This window comes from Raphanus sativus, chromosome 2 (genome assembly GCF_000801105.2).
Source record: "Raphanus sativus cultivar WK10039 chromosome 2, ASM80110v3, whole genome shotgun sequence".
NCBI classification, from domain to species: domain Eukaryota; kingdom Viridiplantae; phylum Streptophyta; class Magnoliopsida; order Brassicales; family Brassicaceae; genus Raphanus; species Raphanus sativus.
In genome coordinates, this window is record NC_079512.1 from 19,008,915 (window position 1) to 19,029,513 (window position 20,599).

A 20,599-nucleotide genomic window follows, 5' to 3' on the forward strand; every position below is an offset into this window, starting at 1 on the left:
CAATGTTTTTTATTGAATACTACTTCAAATTCTTTTACTATGTGTGCTATTTTGTAATAAAAATGTATGTATAAGGTATATCTCTTTGTTCTGTATCCAAGTCTTTATTATATTGATAAAAAAAGCCTTTATTATGTATGCCTAATTTTTTATTAGTCTCGATTAGCGAGCACTAGCCCTTTACCTAAGACATGTTAAGCAGCATGCTTTATGCCTATTAAGCCACTAACCTGAGTAGCTTGAGGTAGATTCTCTGGCTAGTTTAGAAGATAAAATAAGAAATGAAAAAGTCCGAGTATCTTAACCGCCCTTCCATAGTTATTTTCTTGTTTTTTTACAACATGCGCCGCACGTTGTCTCTCCAGCCCTACAAAAACTGCATCAACGTTTCTTTGTTTCATTCATTTGCACCAACTCAAAAAACATAAAAACAAATGTTTAAATAGCTGGAAAAATACATGTAGAACACAAAGTATTTTTTGCTTCTTTTGTTATGTTAAAGAACAGAGACAAGGGAAAGCGAAACGACTAGTTCTTGATCTTTACTCCTCTTTTGCTTTCTTCTCTTCCATTTTGTGGTTTGCATTTTCTTATGATCTGAGAAAAAAAAACAAAATAGAGTTGTAAAGGAGTGTGTGGGAGAGAGATAAACTGAGATAAGGAGTACTTGGGAATGGTGCAGACATTTGGACGTAAACTAAGTTGGCCAAGATCTTTTAGTTTTAGAAAGATGTTAGATGGTCTGAACTCTGGACATTCGTCCTTCTCTTCTCGTGGGGATGGCAGGCAAACACCTGACCACGAACTTGCCATACAAGCTACACCATCCGCCGAGGGGACTCGTAGAGGCAAGCTAAATAGGACATCAGGTATATACCGCTTATTAATATGGGCTTATTTGTAATAGTGATCATCTTTATTAGCTTCTTACATCCATTTATTTCAGACATGGAAGTGATGAAGGAAAGATTCGCAAAACTGCTGCTTGGAGAGGATATGTCAGGCGGTCGTGAAGGCGTGTCCTCTGCGTTAGCTTTGTCAAATGCCATCACCCATCTCTCTGGTAAATATTTGACATTAACATAACTAAAATGATAATGGCTAGTTAAGTATTTGCATTTTTTTTAGTATTTTGAATTGTTGAATAATTCACAAACTACATGTGGCTTTGGTATTGGCAGATTCAATGTTTGGTGAGCAGATGAAATTGCAGCCTATGTATCCGGAGACAAAAGAGATTTGGAGGAAAGAATTGGACTGGTTATTATCTGTGGTTGATCACATTGTTCAGTTTGTTCCTTCAAAACAAATGGCCAAAAATGGGGCATTCACTGAGGTGAATGCATACATTATTAAGCATTATATATACGTACATAACCAAAACTCCTAGTGACTATCTATCTTATTAACCCTTCTTTTCTATTGTAGATCATGGTGACAAAACAAAGAGATGATCTGCTGGTGAACATTCCAGCCTTACGCAAGCTTGACTCGGTTCTTCTCGTGAGTTTTTTTGTCAAACACTACTGTTTGCAAATTATAAACATAAATGGAAACGTCAAGGAGTTATTATTTCATGTATATATGATCATGATAATATATAAATTCATACTACCTAGTAAAAATACTGATGAACATAATTTTTTGAGACAGGCCCATTCCACAGCATAGGCAAAATGACAATTTTGGTTGTAAATACGGCATTACGAAAAGTTTACATGAAAAATAACAGTACACATTTATATTTGGGCGTTTGGCATTATGAAAATTCAAAAGTGTTAGACCGACACTGCTTTATGCTTTAAGATCTATATACGATAACAAACTCAAAAATAGATTAAGATGAGTTGCGACCATTTATTATATTTTTGGGCATGCATTTTTTTAGAAATAAATAATTAAATATATCATTTGGCAGGAGACTTTGGACACCTTCAAGGATCAGAAAGACTTTTGGTATGTCCCAAGAGATGTTGAGGATACAGAGAACAGTGGAGACTGGAGGAGGGATGAGAACTGGTGGTTACCAGTTGTTAAGGTTCCATCGGATGGTTTGTCTGAGGAGTCACGTAAACTGTTGTATAGTCAGAAAGATTCCGTGTCACAGGTCCTTAAAGCCGCCACAGCCATCAATGCTGTAGTATTGTCTGAAATGCACATTCCTGACAACTATATTGACTCTCTTCCAAAGGTTATTATACTTCTTTTTCATGAATGTTCTTAGTTTTTGTTTTCTACTAGCTGACGTATAATTATTGTGTCTTTTAGAACGGGAAGACGAGCCTGGGAGATTCCCTTTACAAAAACATAACGGATGATTACTTTGATCCTGACTACTTCATCTCTTTCTTGGATTTGTCAACGGAACACAAAGTTCTTGATCTGAAGAACAGGATTGAGGCTTCCATGGTGATATGGAAGAGGAAGATGAACCATAAAGAGAAAGACGGAAAATCACAGTGGGGATCCTCTGTTAGCTTAGAAAAGAGGGAGCTTTTCGAGGTCCGAGCTGGAACCATCTTGGTTATGCTCAAACAGCAGTTCCCTAGGATCCCGCAATCCTCACTAGAAATCTCCAAGATCAGAAACAATAAGGTTAGTTTTATTAGTTTTTTGAATATTTTGTGGTTATTTTTCAATATTTTGTTTAATATATTATTGGTAAATTCATACATTGGTTATATCTAATATCCTGATCCAAACATAACTTGGGAGGATTTATGAACACGTACCTAGAAATCTGGAAAAAAAAACAAAACACCTTGACGGGACTTCGAATGCGTATGCTTAGTAACAAACAACAAAGATAAAACAAACATAAGCAAGCAAAATTTACTGAAACTGAATGAGAATTTGTTTTGATGGCGCTTTCACAGGACGTGGGACAGGCGATTCTGGAGAGCTATTCAAGAGTATTAGAAAATTTGGCTTCGAAGATATTGTCAAGAATAGATGATGTTCTTGAAGCTGATTTATTAGTTCAAAGACAAGTGATGGCAGAGGCAGAGAGAAAGTTCCAAAGTGGTCGGGCGGAATATGAATACGAAGAAACCGAAAAGGTGGTATCAGCAGAAACGCCAAACTCGAGGAAATTATCAGACTTCATAGGGTGGAGATTGTCATCAGAAACAAAGAAGCATAGTTCGATGAGTGATATAGAGTTCTTCTACAAAGCTGAGCAGGAGAAGCCGATGATGAAGTCTCCAAGAGCCCTACCGAAGAAACTTTCATATCTATCAAAGTTAGAGAACATGAGAAGCCATAGTGAGAGACACTGAAAATGAAAACAGGCAAGTGTAGACGAGAGCATATGTATATAGAAGAAGAAAAAAAACAAAGAGAGGGAGTAGGGGAAGTTGAAGTGTGTGTACATATAATGAAGGCACCGGTTTAGGATTTGGACATGAGTCTTGGTGTTTGATGACATTTGTGGTTAGAATTTGTCTTGTTTCAGTCACCTAAATGGTGGATCATGTTTGGTTTTGCTTGTTTGACTATTGGTTCCTGTTGTGTACCGTATTTTGGTTATTTTGGCATTTTGAAGCTAACAACATTGTATATTGTATTTTGAAGCTAACATTGTAATGTGTATAACATTGATTCATGCTGGATATTGAAGCTCAACCGGATGATTTGTGTATTTAACTTGCTGGTACTTGGCAGTTATATCAAATTATCAGTAGTCTTGCAACTTTGGGTCAGCATTAACTAGAAACTGAATAGAGTTTTTTGGTCAATCAATTTAATATTAAAAAATCTAAACTAATGAAAAAAAAGAAATGAAATCATTCTGTATTAGGGTGAATTTGATCAATAATCATAAGAACCTCCAAAATGAAGAATATAGCTATAGTAAAGTGGAGGTCATGGGATGTGATAATTAGAGCCAAATCATGACCATTTTAACTTTGCATTCGCGTGCGCGTGAGATAAAGAGAATGACACAGTTCGATTCACGTATGAAAGTGTATTATATGATAATCAATACTATAATATATATGATATAGTATAGACACCGCAAAAGCTAAAGAAAAAATTACACAATATCCAACACTATACAATAATTTATTCCATACTATTACAAATATCATATAGTATAGACAAAGACAAACAAACACAAATCCATATTCCCTAAACTCAAATCTTAAACCCTAAACTCAAATACTAAACGCTAAACCAAAACCCTAAACCGTAAACCCAAACCATATACCCTAAACCCAAATCCATATACCCTAAACCCAAATCCTAAAGCATAAACCCAAATACTAAACTCAAACCCGAAACCCTAAACCCAAAACCCAAACTATATATCCTAAACCCAAACTCTAAACCCAAAATCTAAACTCTAAACCTATACCATAATTTCTTCTATACTATTTACAAATATCATATAGTATAGGTAAATACAAACAAACAAACACAAATCCATATACCCTAAACCCTAAATCCTAAACCCAAACCATAGAACCTAAACCCAAACCCTAAAACCCCTAAACCCAAACTCTAAACCCTAAACCCAAACCGTAAACCCTTAACCCAAACCCTAAACCTAAATTGTAAAACCAAACCATCACCCATAACGGAGCTATCTAGACCCTAAACTTGAAGGTCTAAACTCTAAACCCAAACCGTATACCCTAAACCCAAACTTTAAACCCAAATTCTTAATCTAAACTGTAGATCCTAACGGAGTTACCTAAACCGTAAACCCTAAACCCTAAATCCAAATCCTAAATACTAAACTCAAATCCTAAACCCTAAACCCAAACCATATACCCTAAACCCAAACTCTAAACCCAAATCATAAACCTTAAACTCATACTATAGTTTGTTCTATACTATTTACAAATGTTATATAGTATAGGTAAAGACAAACAAACAAACACAAATCCATATACCCTAGACCCAAAACCTAAACCCTAAATTCAAATCCTAAACCCTAAACCCAAACCATATACCCTAAACCCAACCTCTAAACCCAAATTCTAGACCATAAACCCTAAATCCAAACATTAGTGAAAATGAAAATGTATGGGACCACATAGGAATTAGTTATCTAAACTGAGATTCCGCCAACATCTCTTGTTGAGAATCTGAGAGCTGTACTTTTACAATCTCAATCACATGGAACATTAGACTAAACAAAAATAAATCGTTCCTTTTGTACTGAACCATACATAACTTTAGAAATAGTACACAAGTTGATGAAATAGGGTTGACGAGTGTGTTATCTGCTGGTAGAAGAACCACATGAAACTACTTCGAACCATAAGGAGATCCAAATTGGCACACCTGTATATAGCACAAGCATTGCTACGATAGATAACTCTGCATATAAATCATTTATCATATTATCCCCTTCCTATACTATATACATTTTATTATATAGTATATAAACCTCAGTTACTTCATACATCAATTTATCCTCCTTCTTCCCACACGGACTCAGAAAGTTGTGTAGTGAAATAAACGCCTAAAACGCAGACAGATACATTGGCATTGACAGAATATATAACAAACATGCAAGTCTAAAGATAAATAGATCCAAGGAGGGGAGGGGAAGGGGAAGGAGGAGGAAACTCTAAGAAACTATTTCTATTCTATGTTTATCAAATAGAATAGTACAACAAAACGTGTACTGTTTATCTTCTCCGATGGTTCTGCGTATTCTCTATTTCTTAATCTACATGGTGGGATGACTTCGAAAATGCTGAGATAAACTACTATGCTCTTCAATCTAACATGACTTACTTTGATTCCTTAATTCTGATAGGAAATTGGGATGAGATCCTTTGCAAAGTTCGTCGCGAAACTAAACGATTACGTGATTAAAAAAAATATAGAAAGAAGAAGCGCGTGTGTAAGTTGGTGATATATGAGGGTACTTCTGTATATATTGTAGAAAATACATGGTATATCATAGCATATGCCTTATAATGGTTATAGGGTTAATTTTTTTTTCAATAATGGTTATGTCTCCAAGTTTCCCTCTGTATTATCTCATTTAAAGAATTTTATTTGTTTTCTTCTTTTTTTCTAACTTTTCTACTTTAAATGTAAGAGATAGAAACTCAATCTTGATGTTCTTAGATCATTTCTAGTTGTTCATTCTATTTTTTTATTCTAAAATTATATTAATTCTATAATAGAATTGTATATATTTTAATGATACTCTATTTTAAAATAGAAAATAGAATAATAAAAAAAAAATTACTCTATATATAAAATAAATTTATTTTCACTCTATTATAGAGTGAAAATAAAATATCATTAGAATATTTGGAGTTGAAAACTCCTGTACTAATTGTACAAATCGCAACAATTTGCATCTTCAAACTTCTTAAGTTTACGGATTCTAGATTGTCCCAAATTTTTTTTTAGTAACTATTGTTTCGAACTATATAAACGACTATGCAAATATATGTATCAAAAATATCTGTTATCAAATTAAAAAAAGCAATTATCTCAAATAGCACTTTTTAAGTTTTTGTCATAAAAATATCATTCAAAAAATAAAATGAACAAAGTAACACCTTTTTATTTTGAAATTTTAATATTTTTTTTATTTTAAAAATTTGAATATATTCCTAAAATTTCATAACTTAACTCTAACCCTAAATCTTAGATTAATTAATTCAAGAATTATAAATGTATATTTTCCATTTAATAAATTTTATTTTTTCCATTTTCCTCGTTATGATGTTATTTTGTGATAAAAATTTAGTTTGGTGCTAGTTTAGGCTTTTATCTTGAATTTCTAAGATTTCCCAAAATTGATTTTTTTTTTAATTAAAAAAGCATTAGTCATATTGCAGTGTTTTCTTCTCTTTCTTTATTTTCTATCAAAAAACAAAGCGGATGTTGTGTTTGAAAGAAAAAAAAAACAAAGCGGATGTTCAGCATCGTTTTCGAACAAACCGAGCAGAGAGGAGATCGCCTGGGGAATCAGAATGAAAGAAGACATACAGAAAATGGTTGCCGTAGGGCTCGTGTGGGGAGCCACCAACGCCCTCATTCGCCGCGGCGCACTCGCCTGGGATAATAAAATATCTTCGTCTCCTCCTCCTCTTCAGATCCCATCCAACTTCCGCCGCAGAATCCTCGCCGCTCTCCGCGACTGGATCAACCTCCTCCTCTTCTGGCAATACTCCGTCCCTTTCCTCGTAAACCTCTCCGCCTCCGCCACGTTCTTCGCCCTCCTCGGTGACTCCCCGATCTCCATCGCCGTCCCCGTCACCAACGCGACGACCTTCGCCGCAACCGCCGCGTTCGGGGTTCTTCTGGGGGAAGAAACTCAGATCGGACTTGCTTTGTTAGGTACGAGCTTCATTGTATTTGGAATCTGGCTTTGTGTTGGTCACTGATCAGATCACTACTGATCTCGTCTCTATGTGATTCGAATAATGTAGAAGCATCACTCTGTTTCTTGCTGAGATTATAGAATTGATTCATTCCTGTTCTAGCAAAGTAGATAGCGAGAGTGCTTATTAGAACTGATAAGTGATGAGACTGATAAGTGATTAGGTGATGAGTAGCTGATGGAACTGATAAGTGATGAATAGTGTATGTTGTAATGGTAATATTATGCATCAAATGATTGATGATCACTTGTAGAACAGAGAATGAGATGGTTTTGGTTTGTTTATATGATGAATTGTTCTCACCATGAACATTTTTGTCAAACATTTAGCGGTATAAAGGGGTTGACTGAGAGTGATCATCGAACAAACCAGTGGTCTGTTTACCCAAAACTTGAAAAACCTAACTAATGAAGAAGGAAAAGAGTCGAAAGTTGTTCTGAAAATTAGGAAGAATCATCGAAAACACTAATTAATTTGGATACATTAATCATGTCGTATAAACTTATAAAACAAAAAAAAAACTGATTATTGCTAGATTTTATTTTAACATATAAATGCTACGGCATAAGAAAAAAATTGGTAAAAGTTCATCTGTCAGACGATCTGAATCCATTCACCAATGCTGGGAACACCTTTGTAGACGGCAAAGATGAGATAGTAACCCGGTGGTGCCAGGTTTCCATTGGGTGGCGCGGCCGCTTGTATTTCAAAGGAGTTGCCTCCAGCAGGTTTGACACTAGCGACACCCAAGAGGAGCATCCTCATGTTCATCGAGATACTATGTGTTGTAAAGGAAGGTGCTAGCATGTGAGCCTTGAGGTTCTCCTTAGTCACGTCTTTTTGGTTAAGCTCGACCTTTACATTGAAGACTTTTCCGTATTTGATCTGTTTCGGTGCTCCGTTGTTGACGATCTTCGGCCTCATGTTGGCAAGAGCCGGGTCGAGGTAAGGCGGGGAGAATTTCTCAACGCGAAGCTCCGTTGGGAACTCAACGTTGTACCTGTAACCATCGTTGGTGTTGCTGCCGCCAACAAGAACCTTACCATCAGGGAGAGCGATGGCGATGGAGTGGTACATACGTGGGATGCCTGAGGCTGCGAGCTCCTTGAAACGCAAGCCGCGTTTAGCACGAGGCTTGTACAAAATAGGAGCAAAGGCAGGGTCCTTGCCATACCCCCAACCAGAACAGCCACGTTTAGCTCCGTTGACTAGTATTACGTCTCCGTTTGGGAGGATGACAGTGTCACTCATGACTCGTGGCGTAGGCATCATCTCTTTCTTCCATCGTGGCTTACCGCTGTTAATGCTTAACCTCGCGCAATCCTGCAATGCTGGTTCGAAATCTTTTTTACCCGCACGGTTGTACGCGTCTTGTTTCGAACCACCGCAGACGAGGACATCAGCAGGGATGACTTTGGCATTGTTCATGTAAAGTTGGATGGGGAGGAGTGCGGAGGAGCCTGACCCGGGGTAGTTACGGGTACCACCAGGGAGCTGAGGGAACTCTTTGATGACTTGGTTTGTTTTGGGATTTAGAAGGATGGAACGGTTGTTTGCGAAAATGAAGAGGTTACCATCAGTGTTCAGCCATACGAAAGGGTAGAGGTTGTTCTCGTCAGGGTCGTCTGTTTGTTTTAGGAGCAATGAGTCAAATAGCTTCTTGTTGTTCTGTCCTTCCTCTGGGATGTATTCGTAGTTCAAGGCGTCTCGTCCTCCAATCACAAAGAACTTTCCGTCAGGAAGAGAGGCTTGCGTTGAGTACCATCTCTTTGCAGCTAGGGCTTGAGGGTATTCAATCCATACACAGTTTGGACAAGCAGCTAGGTACCTCGCCGTGTTGGCTCCTCCTCCGTATCCTCCAGTGCTCACCAGTGTTCCGTTGATGGTCAGACCTCCCGATGAGCACCACGTATCAGTAGTAAGCTATCATCAAAATGTGAATAAAGATATTTAATACAAGTCCAAGTAAAATACTATACATGTATACATGGCCGGTAAAAACAATTTAGTAAATTTAATACTTTAAAAATAATAATTTGGGGATCTATGTTTATATATATATTAAATCAAAAAATTTGGAGGTTCAAGACCAATATTTCACTTAGTTATGTGCATGACCGGCTCTGTTAATATATGCATGCATGTGAGTAGGGATTGATAAGTACGGCTAGAGGCTTAATGGCACCGGTGTTGATGTCAACGAGAACCGAATGAGCCCAACAATCGACCCTGTTAATCTTGGGGTCGACGACGTGACATGGTACACCTGGAGGCAGCTTAATCTGTGAGATTCTCCAGATGGTTGCGTCATAGAACTGGACTTGGTTGATGACTGGCATCAGAATCGCATGCATCGCTGACACACCTGAGTTTGGTAAGAATAACTCCCATTTACCAGGCCAGTTTGTCTGAGCTTCTGCACCGCCTCGTCTTCTTCCTCCGCCTTTTTTACCTCCCCCTTGTCTCCCAACCTTACGGTTGTGATTTCCAGGTAGGAACGGCATAAATGGTAGATCAGGAAACACGGCTTCCGACACAGCTGCAAGTACAAGGACAGTTACTGTCCATATGAATCTTGTTGAGGCTCTCATTTTTTGTAATTTTTGTAGTTTTTAGATTTTTAGATTTTTTTTTTAATTTCTTTTTTTGGTTGAGGAGATGAGAAATTTGATGCTTATTTGGTTTATGAATGCCGGAGTAATCAACTTTGGTCTAAGCGTGTTTTATAGGTTGTTTTACTTGAGTTTATTTTTAGGGATTGCTATTTTTATGTGTGTGGTAAGAAGACTCTACATCAATCAAATTCTAGTTTTGTGGAGAGTCTTTGATAAAAGAATGATTTAGGTTTCATATTTCTCTGTTGGTCTTTGACGTGGTCATGCAGTCAAGATAATATACATAAAAAGTTGAAGAAAAAGTGGAGTCGTTTGTAAGGACAAACAATGGAATAATACAACATATCAGTCATTAACTACATCATTTAAGTCTTTATGACAGCTTAAGTAGAGATTACGACGACAATAAGCAGTTTCAAACATGTATCATGCCTATTTCATTTCAGTAACTTCTACTCGTGTACACAATGTGAAAATATATTATCACCCTATTCATTAATCACATATACGCACCCTAGTGGGAGAATATGGCCGTATTTATGGACTATGATATGGATACATGTACAAATCGTACTCAGGTGTTCAAAGGTGGGTTCTTCTGTGAGTGAGATAAAGAATGATATTACACTGCAGTGCGCCAAATATTTGTTTATGAAAGTTATATGAGGACATTATATGAATATCAAGGATATAGTGAACATACATTACAAACAACTATCTTGCATCTACAATTCTTAATGAAAATCTCGGAAACTAAAAACATAATGAAATGAAAGATTCACCATACATTTAACGAAAGTTTGTACTTTGTACCACAAGGTCCACAACTGGAAGTAAATGAGACACAGGAGGGAAAGAAATAAAACGGTTCTTGCTTGTTTTTAAAGTCTCACATTAACCCATACTTAGTTCACAACTTGCAAGACTCCATTGAGCCCTTAGTTTGCAGAGAATACAAGAATAGAGCAGTGGTTTAGATTCGGTTTTTACATTACAAGCTTTATTTTTCGGATGGAGATAAATATATTACAAAGTAGCTTTCACTTGTTGCTCCTGTCCTGGCTTCACAGATCTGCATGCAATGTAGACGAGGACCACTCGTTAATAACGAAGCAAACCATCCAAGCAATCATGGTCACTAACATAAGTAATGAATACAAAGCATCGCTAGAATCAATACACCATGAAGTTCAAGTTTCTATGACCAACTAAAGATTTGTTTTACTGTTTAGTTGGTCATGAAAGGTTAACAATATATACAAAAGGAAACAAAGAATACTATGGCCTTTTACCAAAAAAAGAATACTATGGCCAAAGAGAACTTAATAGGTTACAAACATCCAACACTTGAATAGTTACATTGCAACTTGATTATCATTATTATTATCACCTAACATGTCAGACTTAGATCCAACTAACTTTGGATAAGCTAAACTTATTAAATACATAATTATATTATTTTTTTATAATCTGAACTTTTTATAACAGTCAAAGAAAGTTATAACCTTTACCTCATGAACTGAATCAAGAAGAGGATCCAACATTTGAATTCATTACCAAGCTAGCAACTAGATTAATCATTACCTAACTAACTTTTGAGTGTCCTAAACTCATAAAAAAAAACAAATAAAGAAAGTTATAAACCTTTTACCTCTTGAACTGAATCAAGAAGAAGATCGTTTCCCTTCACAATCAAGACTCTCGTCGAAGTTCTTCGAAGGGTATTTAGCGGTTACGACGCCGACCTCGAAGACAAGGTTATCACCGGAGGATCGAATCCCGGTGATGGACCACCACTGGAAAAACGCTCTGACCCGGATGCCATGGAGCTCCGCGATCTGACCCTTGGTGATCCGACCCGTTACCTTGTTCGAGTAAGTGGCGAGGTAGTTGTCGGGAGGAAGCGTGATTTTGCACGTGCCGTGGAGGAAGAGGGAGAAGTCGCCGGAGGTTTTGTTGATGTAGTAGTCTTTGACGGATAGAGGGAGGAGACCAATCGGGAAACCATGGCTCGTGAGCTCCGCGTGAGCACGAGTCGGTGGTTTGACTTCTGGACTCGGATCTTGTAGGGAGAGAGGTAAGAGGATGAGGAAAGAGATAAGGAAGAGAGTTATCTTCATGTTCGTTCGCGACGGAGAAAACAAAGCTTCGAAACCACCAAAGTGTTACAGATTTCTTTGTGCTTTTTTTATTTGGAAGACTTTTCAGTTTCGGAGACTTGGTTTTGTCGTTTTGTTGACTTTTTTCTTGACGAATTGTTTACTTTACACCTTGTTTGTATACAACATTATTAATTTGTTCTTTTTTTTTTGGAACTCAATTAATTTGTTCAAAATAATTTTTATAACCTACATAGACTTTTAATTGAAAAAACTAATTATGATATATGATCCTCTAACTAAATATATATATATATATTTGTAACTATTTTCACAAAAGTTTCTTTTTCAATTTTCCAAATTAAACTTGATCCATCATTCCAAGCATATTTGCACCTTACATAAATTAATGTATACTGCTTTAATTGAGAATGTTCAAGTTCATAGTTGAGACAAAATATGTGACAAATGCAAAAGTCTTTTTCTAAATTGCTGACTGCATCTATTCTATTAATTCTTCAACATGTCCAATTGATATTAGTTAAGTCCAATTAAAAAATAATAGGGAAGCTATATTTAACTGCTTGCATATAAATATAACTGCCTATCTATAATCTTGCTTTAATAACACAACGAGAAGGAAGTTCCATAATAACTAAATTCCTGTTTTTAGGACTATGCAGATAGCAATTCTACTTTTAATTAACGTTAACATACGTGTGTTGACAAAACAAAACATATATGTACATGTTTCATATATTAATACATTTTATATGATATTTTTATTAAATGAGTAATAAGAGATTTTAATAATTGTATTAGATTTTCATTCGTATTTTAAGGACATATATATATATATATATTTTTTTTGAAATAATTTTTATGTTTGTGTATTCTTTAGTTATATTTGTATTTTCGTTGTATGATATTTACTTTAAATGTTTAATAAAAGGTTTTAATAATAGTATTTAAATAATTAGACTATATATATATATATCAATAGGTCATGTTCCTCTTTTAATAGTTTTGATTAAATAGTTAAACGACACCTATATAATAAATAGTTAAATAGTTTCGAATTTAATTGATCTTGATTACCCGGAACCTTTAGAGCATTGTTAACCGTTCGTAACTTCCCTCGGCATATGAAACGATAATTTGGGCTTCGAATATTGTTAACCGTTCGTAACTTCCCTATATTCCCGTTTTTATGTTCAAATAAAAAAAACAAATAATTTGGACTGAATATTGACAAAAAGACGAAGCCTTACCATATGATACATGTACATACTTACAAAACTTATCTATTCTATTAAATTCATATCATACAGAATATGATTATACAAACACACAAACATAAAAATTATGTTTTTTAAAAAAATAAAATTAAAACTAAAACTAAACAACTAAAATTAAAATTAAAAATTATTATCATGATCCAATATTCTACAGATTTTAGTTTAACGGGTTTTAAATAGATTTCTACATTTGGACCCGCCTTTTTATATTTTTTAGTTTTATATTCTTTTAGAAATTTAATTTTTATATTTATATGTTTTAGTCATATTTGTGTTTTTCATTGTATAACATTTTCTTAAATAATTAATAGGAGGTTTTAATCATTGTATTAAAACAGTTTTACCATACATATATCAATATGTTATGTTTCTATTTTAATAGTATTGACTAGATTCGGATTCGCCTTTAAAAGAGCTGGTATATTTTTTTGTTTTACATATTTTCGAAATTTAATTTTTATATTTATGTTTTAATCATATTTATATTTTTCTTTGTATAATATTTCTTTTAAATAATTAATAAGAGGTTTTAATAATTATCGTAAAATAATTTGACCACACATATATCAATAGGTCATATTCCTGTTTTAGTATATTGATATTATATAATGAAAAAACGTAAATAAAAACATAAATATAAAAATTAAATTTATAAAAAGATGTTAAAAAAAAAATATACCCGCCCTTCTAAGGACGGATCAAAATCTAGTCAATACTATTAAAGTTGAAGTACGCCCCATTGATATTAGTTGGATCTATTTTTTTTTTGAAAGACAACAAGAAATATATGCTCATGCGTGTGTATATAAAACGTCATCTAATTATGTTATGCAACTGCATGCTAAATATAACTGCTACTCACCCTATCGTTCCTATATTTAAGGAGTATGAAGATAACAACTCTTTTAAATAACACTGCATATAAATTGTAAAGCACTTTCATAACCACTAATGTCCTATTTTAAAACACTATGACTATTACAACTCCTATTTTTCACAAAACCAAATATATCCTACTAATTTCAGTTTCGAATAAATACTGCACATAAACAACTTCCACAACTGATTAAATTCCTATTATAAAGGGTTATGTACATAGCAACCAAATAATTAAATTAAATAATGATTTTTTAAAGAAATATAAAACCCACCGATAATCACATAATTAAACAGGAAAGATGGATATACAAAATTATTTGTTTAAAGGTTATACGGGTCAGATTTTTGACCAAAACAAAATTAAAAATTCACGGGTCAGCGGGTCAGTGGAATGAGTTCGACCCGCAACACAGAATTAACCATGCATATTGCATATATTGGATCAATTTTAAACTGCTATTATTTAGTAAAATATATTTTGATTAAAATTTATATACAAATATGATTACAAAGAAAAGTACAAATATAATCACAAGAAAACATATATATCAAAAATTAAATTTAAATAAAAAATATACCCGCCCTTTTACGGGCGGGTCAAAATCTAGTAAACAATTAAGGATCAAGGTATTATTATTTCATGTTTGTGTTCTTCCTTCATTAGTATTGAGCTTTCGACTAACCATAATAAAGCTTGTTCGGTGGGTACAATTGTTAAGTTAGTTCTTTTTTCCTTACAGATGGTTAAGTTGGTTAATGGTTGATTTAAGCTTAATGTATATATAAAACATTTTGTACACTGTTACGTTGACTTTTTTGCTTAATTCAAATGATATTGAAATCTCCATCTCTCTAACTTCCATATCTCACTCGGTTTCTTTATGTTACAAGCATACCCACGAAGCATTCACGTAGTAGTTATAGTAGTCTAGAAGAGACTAGCTAGTTATTGTTTATTTGAGCACAGAACCTAAAATACGACTTTTATTAGAACCCTCCATTGATAAACAGTGTCAGGGTTCGGGTTTGGCGGTGGAAAGATTAAACCGGCAGGCTTGAACCGCATCGTCAATGGATAGGAACACATACTCTTTTCCTATCTTCTCTACAAAATGTGATAACATCATCTTTTCTAAGACTTCAAATCTTGGATTTATTATCACCATCTGCAATCAAAAAGTATATAATCTTTTTTGAGTTTTCCTCTCTACTATTATAATTAAGGATGCTTTTAGAAAGTGAAGGAAATAAACCTTGATGCCTTTTGATCCAAGTATTCTCCGCACTTCGAGCAGTGTTTCCATCCCGGTCATGTCAACGCTTGAAACCCCTAAGAGACAACACTATTAGCCAGCAATCCAAAATGAAAAAAAGATAATATATTTTTGTGACAAAATCTATCAAGATATATATATGTTGGTAGTGTGAAAAGAATCACCAGAGAGATCAAGGAGAAGAAACTCGACGCCTTCAGGTTCATCACGAATCCACCTCAAAATCCTTTCACGGACATAAGTACTGTTGGCAAAGAAGATAGGAGAACCCATTTGAAGAATGACATAACCAAGCATCTCCTCAGCACCGGGGTACTGTTCTACGTCTCGAAACATAACCGAGTTTGGTATTCTTCCCAATTTACAAGTCGAGGGCCGTGCAACGTACAACAATGCTCTTAGGACAGAGAACCCAACGGAAATGATCAGACCGTAGTCCATGCTTATTAAGGAGACACCGAAGAAAGCAGACATGCATACGAGGAAATCAAACTTGTCAACCTTGAAGAGATGGTACATCTCCTCGTAGTCGATGAGGCCCAACATGGCTGACATAATGATAGCCGAGAGAGCAACTAGTGGTGTGTAGCTGAATAGAGGCGCTAGGAAGAGAAGCACGAGCATCATGCAAAAGCCCATCACTATGTTGGACATTGGTGTCTTTGTCCCCGCGTTGTAGTTCACTGCTGTCTTTGAAAACGGTCCTGAAAGTTTCAGCCAAGATTTAGCATCACAAATTATACGTGGGAAAAGGATAAAAATGAATCTCACAATCTTGAGAAACAAAGACATTTTAAAGTTTTTTTTCTTTATTTTTTTCCATCCACATTATTTTTGTTTTTTCTTTCTTAATAATTTTATAAAATGAAACTGGAAGCGCCAGATAAAAATGAATGGATGACTAGTCAGTTTTCTTTTCCTTAAAGTTTTAAGTGTTAAGCTCATTTGAAAAAAAATTGCTAAGCATAACAGCAAATTAATGCAAACATTAAAATTAATTATAGTTACCTGTTGTCAAATAGCAAGACGTAAAGGAACCGATTATGTTCATAAGACCAAATGCTATCATCTCTTTGTTCCCGTCCGTTTGTTCGTTCTTCATGACAGCAAAGCTTCTTCCAATGGCAATCCCTTCCTGAAATTAACCATTTGCATTCTTATTAAATTTTACATATATGACAACTATTAGCTTTAAAGAAAGCATAGTTAAAAATAATTATTTACCGCCAAAGCGATGAGCCCAGTAACGATTCCAGCCTTCAAAACCGACGGCAGATACTTGGCATCGAAGGTCAAGTATTGAATAGAAGGAGGATTTAGTCCTTTCTTTAAAGGCCCAACCTGTATGCAGAAACATACTATTAATAGAAACTCTAGTTGCTGAATTCTTGTAACCATTCCGTGAACTTTATCTTTGTTTGTTAGATATCTATATATATATAATGCATTGCTAGTGTGGAACAACGCAAAAAAATGTGCTCACAGTTTTGATCCCGTGTTCTGTTCCTTTCACCAAATAAGCAACTAGGCAACCCACAAGGACGACCACCATTGGACCCATTGCTGATACCCAAAATAGCTTTGGTTTTATCTTCCTCTGCAATAGTTACAAATTATATTCTTGTGAGACAGTTTAGAAAACAATTGATTTTTACTATTCAAATATACATTTCAGAATAAAAAGGATATATCATGTGGATAAATAAGAAAATATAGGTCTGTATGGTCAACATAAATTATTCCAACTATTATTTTTTCCAAAAATTGCAAGTCAAATTGGGTATGTAAAAAGGTGAGGAGTGATTACAAAAGAGAAAGAAATCAGAATGGAGGGGAGATTTGTGAGGGGCAAATGATTTTGTCTCAAATAAACGGATAAAGCATTTAAATAAAAAAAATAAAGAGAAGAAGAGATTATACGATGTATCGAGTAGATTGAAGAAAAGTAAGAAAGCAGACCCCAGCAAGTGCACTTTGCCATTTCCACTGCACCAAGTAACACCCTCCCAGGTTAATACAATTACCCACCATAATGGATGATATATTTTACTTAACAAAAAGAATTTAAAGGGAGACCTCATCACGGTGGCTGAAGACTGCGTGGAGAACTGAAACGACGTCGGTTTTGTGCGTAAAGTGGACTATACCAAAGACGCCCTTAAGTTGTTGGAGGAGAATGATTATAGCTGTCCCTCCCATGAAGCCTGTTATGGTCGAGTGTGACAAGAAGTCCACCAACATGCCCAACCTATATATACACACACATGCATTCGTTAATTAATATACAAGTAAGGGATAGCTAAAAGTTAACTTTTTAACTTAACAAAGATTAGCATAAAGCCAATATAGGTTAGAAATTATAGTTAGAATTTCCATCATGACTTTTGATACCTAGATTAATAAAAGGTAAAAATAAAATTAAAAACCTGAAGAATCCCAAAGCAAATTGGAATACACCGGTGATGAAAGCCGAGGTGAAGATCAAATGAAGGTAGAGATTGGGATCCGTTTTCAACAGTTCCTCACCGAATGTCTCAGCGATCAGCAAAGAGCATGCTGCAACTGTACCCACAGCGAGAGTGCTCGAACTTCCCAACACGGCGTACACAAATGGCGGCACAAAACTTGAATCTGAACTCACATAATTTTTATAAAGAAGACATGGAACTGTAAGATATATGTCCGATAAAAATCAGCTGGAGCAATCCTAGTGTCACAAGGGCAAATTAACTATTTGAGACAGGCAACACTGAATGCCATTTTGTATGGACAACGTACGTACTGCCAATATCATTTCTATTTTACGTTGAATATATTATATTGTTGTTTTAACTTATGTTTTATTTTCCTCTCACAGTTTTAATTACTCAAAATCAATAAAATTTTATCTACGTATGTAATATAATTTCAATTTCAATTTTCAGCTACATGACTATATATATAATGGAAGTTTTCATAAATGATTCATGAAAGAAAACCACCTTTTAAAAAAAGTTACTTTTGTAATAATTAAGTAATTTTTATATCAGTCGTTTCAGAAAATGAAAAGACACTCTTGAATTTGGCTGGCAAAAAAAACGACACTCTTGAGAAACTAATTTAATAAAAGTGGCTTCATACTGTTCAGAATCAGATTCAGTGTTAATATTAATTTAACAATGTATTGTAGAATAACCGTTGGAAATAAAATCAAACTGAAATAACCTTAAATCAACAGGGTTACTATCAAAGTGAAAGTCCATTACTTTAACCTGGACCAACCACATTCAATTTATGCCGCTGGATTAATTCCAGAGGTGATCTAGTCCGAATTGACAGCTTGGCTCACCGAATTTAGTGAATTCTTAAAACATATATATTAAGAATATTAATATTTAAATTCGAAAGAAAATATACTGTTTTACAAATACTAATTAAATGTAATTTTTAGATTTAAAGTTACTTTTACATAAATTTACAAAAAATATTATGGATTTTGAAATCAACTAGAATACATAAATGAATAACACATTTTTTTTGTAAAAATAAATGAATAACACATTTAAGACACGTTTTTCTTAGTTTGTTTTTATAATTGTGCAAAAATCAAAATTACACCTTTATGCAAAATCACTTTGAGACAAAAGTTTCCAAAGTTAAATACCACCCAATCAGCTTTTATATATAAATGATATTCAAAGGATGCAATGAATACTGCATATAAAACAGATTTCTTTTTTTGAAATACTGCATATAATACTGCATATAAAACAGATTTTGCATAATAAAAATATTTAAAGGAAGAGATCTTACATAGACCAATGATGGGAGGGATACCGGCAAGATTAGCATAACTGATACCCTGAGGAACGGCAAGACTAGTGATGGTTATTCCCGCAAGAACATCGTACCTTAGTTTTTGCAGATTGTACTTTGGTAGCCACTCAAAGATTGGAACAAAATACTCCAATGTCTTTTTTGTTTTCATCAAACCGTTTGGCTCTTGTGATATTGGTTTAAATGGATCATCAGGAAAGAAAGTTTCCTTACATTTTGAACTAAATTTAAGAAAAAAGCTTCTAGGGGCTGAGAAGTTTACTCCTCGGCCCTTTGGTGTCGAGGAGTTTGTTTTTTCACTCTCCATGGTTACAAAAACAAGCAAGCAAGAGGTAAATCTTTGTCTTTGCTTTTCTATATATCTTTCAGTTTTTGTAGAGAATCGGAGAGTATGGGTGTGTTATAAATAGATGGATGGCCGAAGATAGTGGGAGGTGACGTTATGGATTTATTCAACGTGATGAGTAAATAGTGTTTGTCTTTTTTTGGTAATAAATCTCCTAGTCTTATCTCTACAGCATTTGATTCGGTTTCTCTATATATAATATACAGTGCAGTAAGTATTTTGACAAAAACATCTTTCAAAACTGAGTGTACACTGTTTCTAAAAAAAAAGAGAAAAAAGTGAGTGTAAGTTCATGATAATTAAAAAACGGAAAATATTATTTTCCTATTTTTGTTGCCTACAAATGCTGTAGGGCCATCTTAATTATATGTTTAATAAATATTGTTGTAAAAACATAGAATAACTCAAAAACATATAACGTAGCAATATTCGTTAAAAGATTTTAGAAAGAAAAAAGGCTGACGTATTGCATGAGTGGCTTGAGAATGTCTTTTTATTTCTTCTAAATTTAATTTATAAAAGAGGAAACTAAATACATTAAATAAAAAAAATTAACATGTGTGGCGTATCCACTGTATCTTTATGTATTAAGTGATAGAGATCGAACATGTTTATCATTATTTATGAGAATCAAATCAGGACCTTAAGAAGTGGGATTATGATTATAAAATTTAAAAGTTAAAAACTCTTCTTCAGGGAATAACTCATCCTTTAACGAAGGGGCAATCCATTGAATCTGAATATAAGTTATACCCCAAAGATCGTCATCTTTCACTGAACCAATCATTATGGTCAAAAGTTCAGGACAACATCTTGAAGTTTGTTGTCTCCATATTCTCCTCAACACTCCAAACCGGTACCTAAACTCAGTGCTCCCTACAATATGTTCTAGGTAATTCAAGAAGACGTTC

The 20,599-nt window shown here is 34.5% G+C and overlaps 5 protein-coding genes and 1 long non-coding RNA gene across 7 annotated transcripts; 3 read left to right on the top strand and 3 right to left on the bottom strand.

Annotated features, from left to right (window-relative positions):
- Nucleotides 1–468: 468 nt before the first annotated feature.
- Nucleotides 469–3,616, top strand: LOC108841022 (rop guanine nucleotide exchange factor 10-like). Its single transcript, XM_018613812.2, has 7 exons — nucleotides 469–869; nucleotides 947–1,063; nucleotides 1,182–1,336; nucleotides 1,429–1,503; nucleotides 1,919–2,191; nucleotides 2,269–2,595; nucleotides 2,877–3,616. The coding sequence occupies exons 1-7, from the start codon at nucleotides 674–676 to the stop codon at nucleotides 3,276–3,278; spliced, it is 1,545 nt and encodes a 514-aa protein (XP_018469314.1). The 5' UTR covers nucleotides 469–673; the 3' UTR covers nucleotides 3,279–3,616.
- A 3,102-nt stretch (nucleotides 3,617–6,718) lies between these two features.
- On the top strand, nucleotides 6,719–7,666 carry LOC108826731 (uncharacterized). The gene has a single exon (XM_018600105.2). It carries the CDS (start codon nucleotides 6,951–6,953, stop codon nucleotides 7,362–7,364), a length of 414 nt encoding a protein of 137 aa, XP_018455607.2. The 5' UTR covers nucleotides 6,719–6,950; the 3' UTR covers nucleotides 7,365–7,666.
- A 39-nt stretch (nucleotides 7,667–7,705) lies between these two features.
- On the bottom strand, nucleotides 7,706–9,952 carry LOC108826720 (aldehyde oxidase GLOX1). The gene is made up of 2 exons (XM_018600097.2): nucleotides 9,527–9,952; nucleotides 7,706–9,284 (listed from the first exon to the last, which is right to left on the bottom strand). Exons 1-2 carry the CDS (start codon nucleotides 9,950–9,952, stop codon nucleotides 7,956–7,958), a joined length of 1,755 nt encoding a protein of 584 aa, XP_018455599.2. The 3' UTR covers nucleotides 7,706–7,955.
- LOC130507698 (uncharacterized) lies at nucleotides 8,897–10,179 on the top strand. Its single transcript, XR_008942406.1, has 2 exons — nucleotides 8,897–9,735; nucleotides 9,853–10,179. It is a non-coding gene; the product is annotated as an uncharacterized LOC130507698 (long non-coding RNA).
- Nucleotides 10,180–10,827: 648 nt separating this feature from the next.
- Nucleotides 10,828–12,167, bottom strand: LOC108822148 (uncharacterized). Of its 2 annotated transcripts, none has more exons than XM_018595180.2 (2): nucleotides 11,621–12,167; nucleotides 10,828–11,048 (listed from the first exon to the last, which is right to left on the bottom strand). In XM_018595180.2, the coding sequence occupies exon 1, from the start codon at nucleotides 12,094–12,096 to the stop codon at nucleotides 11,641–11,643; it is 456 nt and encodes a 151-aa protein (XP_018450682.1). In that variant the 5' UTR covers nucleotides 12,097–12,167; the 3' UTR covers nucleotides 10,828–11,048; nucleotides 11,621–11,640. The 2 variants fall into 2 exon arrangements, with proteins under 2 accessions (XP_018450682.1, XP_018450675.1); XM_018595173.2 differs by having other exon boundaries at nucleotides 11,628–12,164.
- Nucleotides 12,168–15,082: 2,915 nt separating this feature from the next.
- On the bottom strand, nucleotides 15,083–19,725 carry LOC108843384 (probable sulfate transporter 3.5). The gene is made up of 10 exons (XM_018616573.2): nucleotides 19,319–19,725; nucleotides 17,953–18,157; nucleotides 17,603–17,774; nucleotides 17,447–17,512; nucleotides 17,010–17,123; nucleotides 16,751–16,867; nucleotides 16,535–16,661; nucleotides 15,691–16,230; nucleotides 15,506–15,582; nucleotides 15,083–15,418 (listed from the first exon to the last, which is right to left on the bottom strand). Exons 1-10 carry the CDS (start codon nucleotides 19,647–19,649, stop codon nucleotides 15,266–15,268), a joined length of 1,902 nt encoding a protein of 633 aa, XP_018472075.1. The 5' UTR covers nucleotides 19,650–19,725; the 3' UTR covers nucleotides 15,083–15,265.
- Between the last annotated feature and the right edge of the window lie 874 nt (nucleotides 19,726–20,599).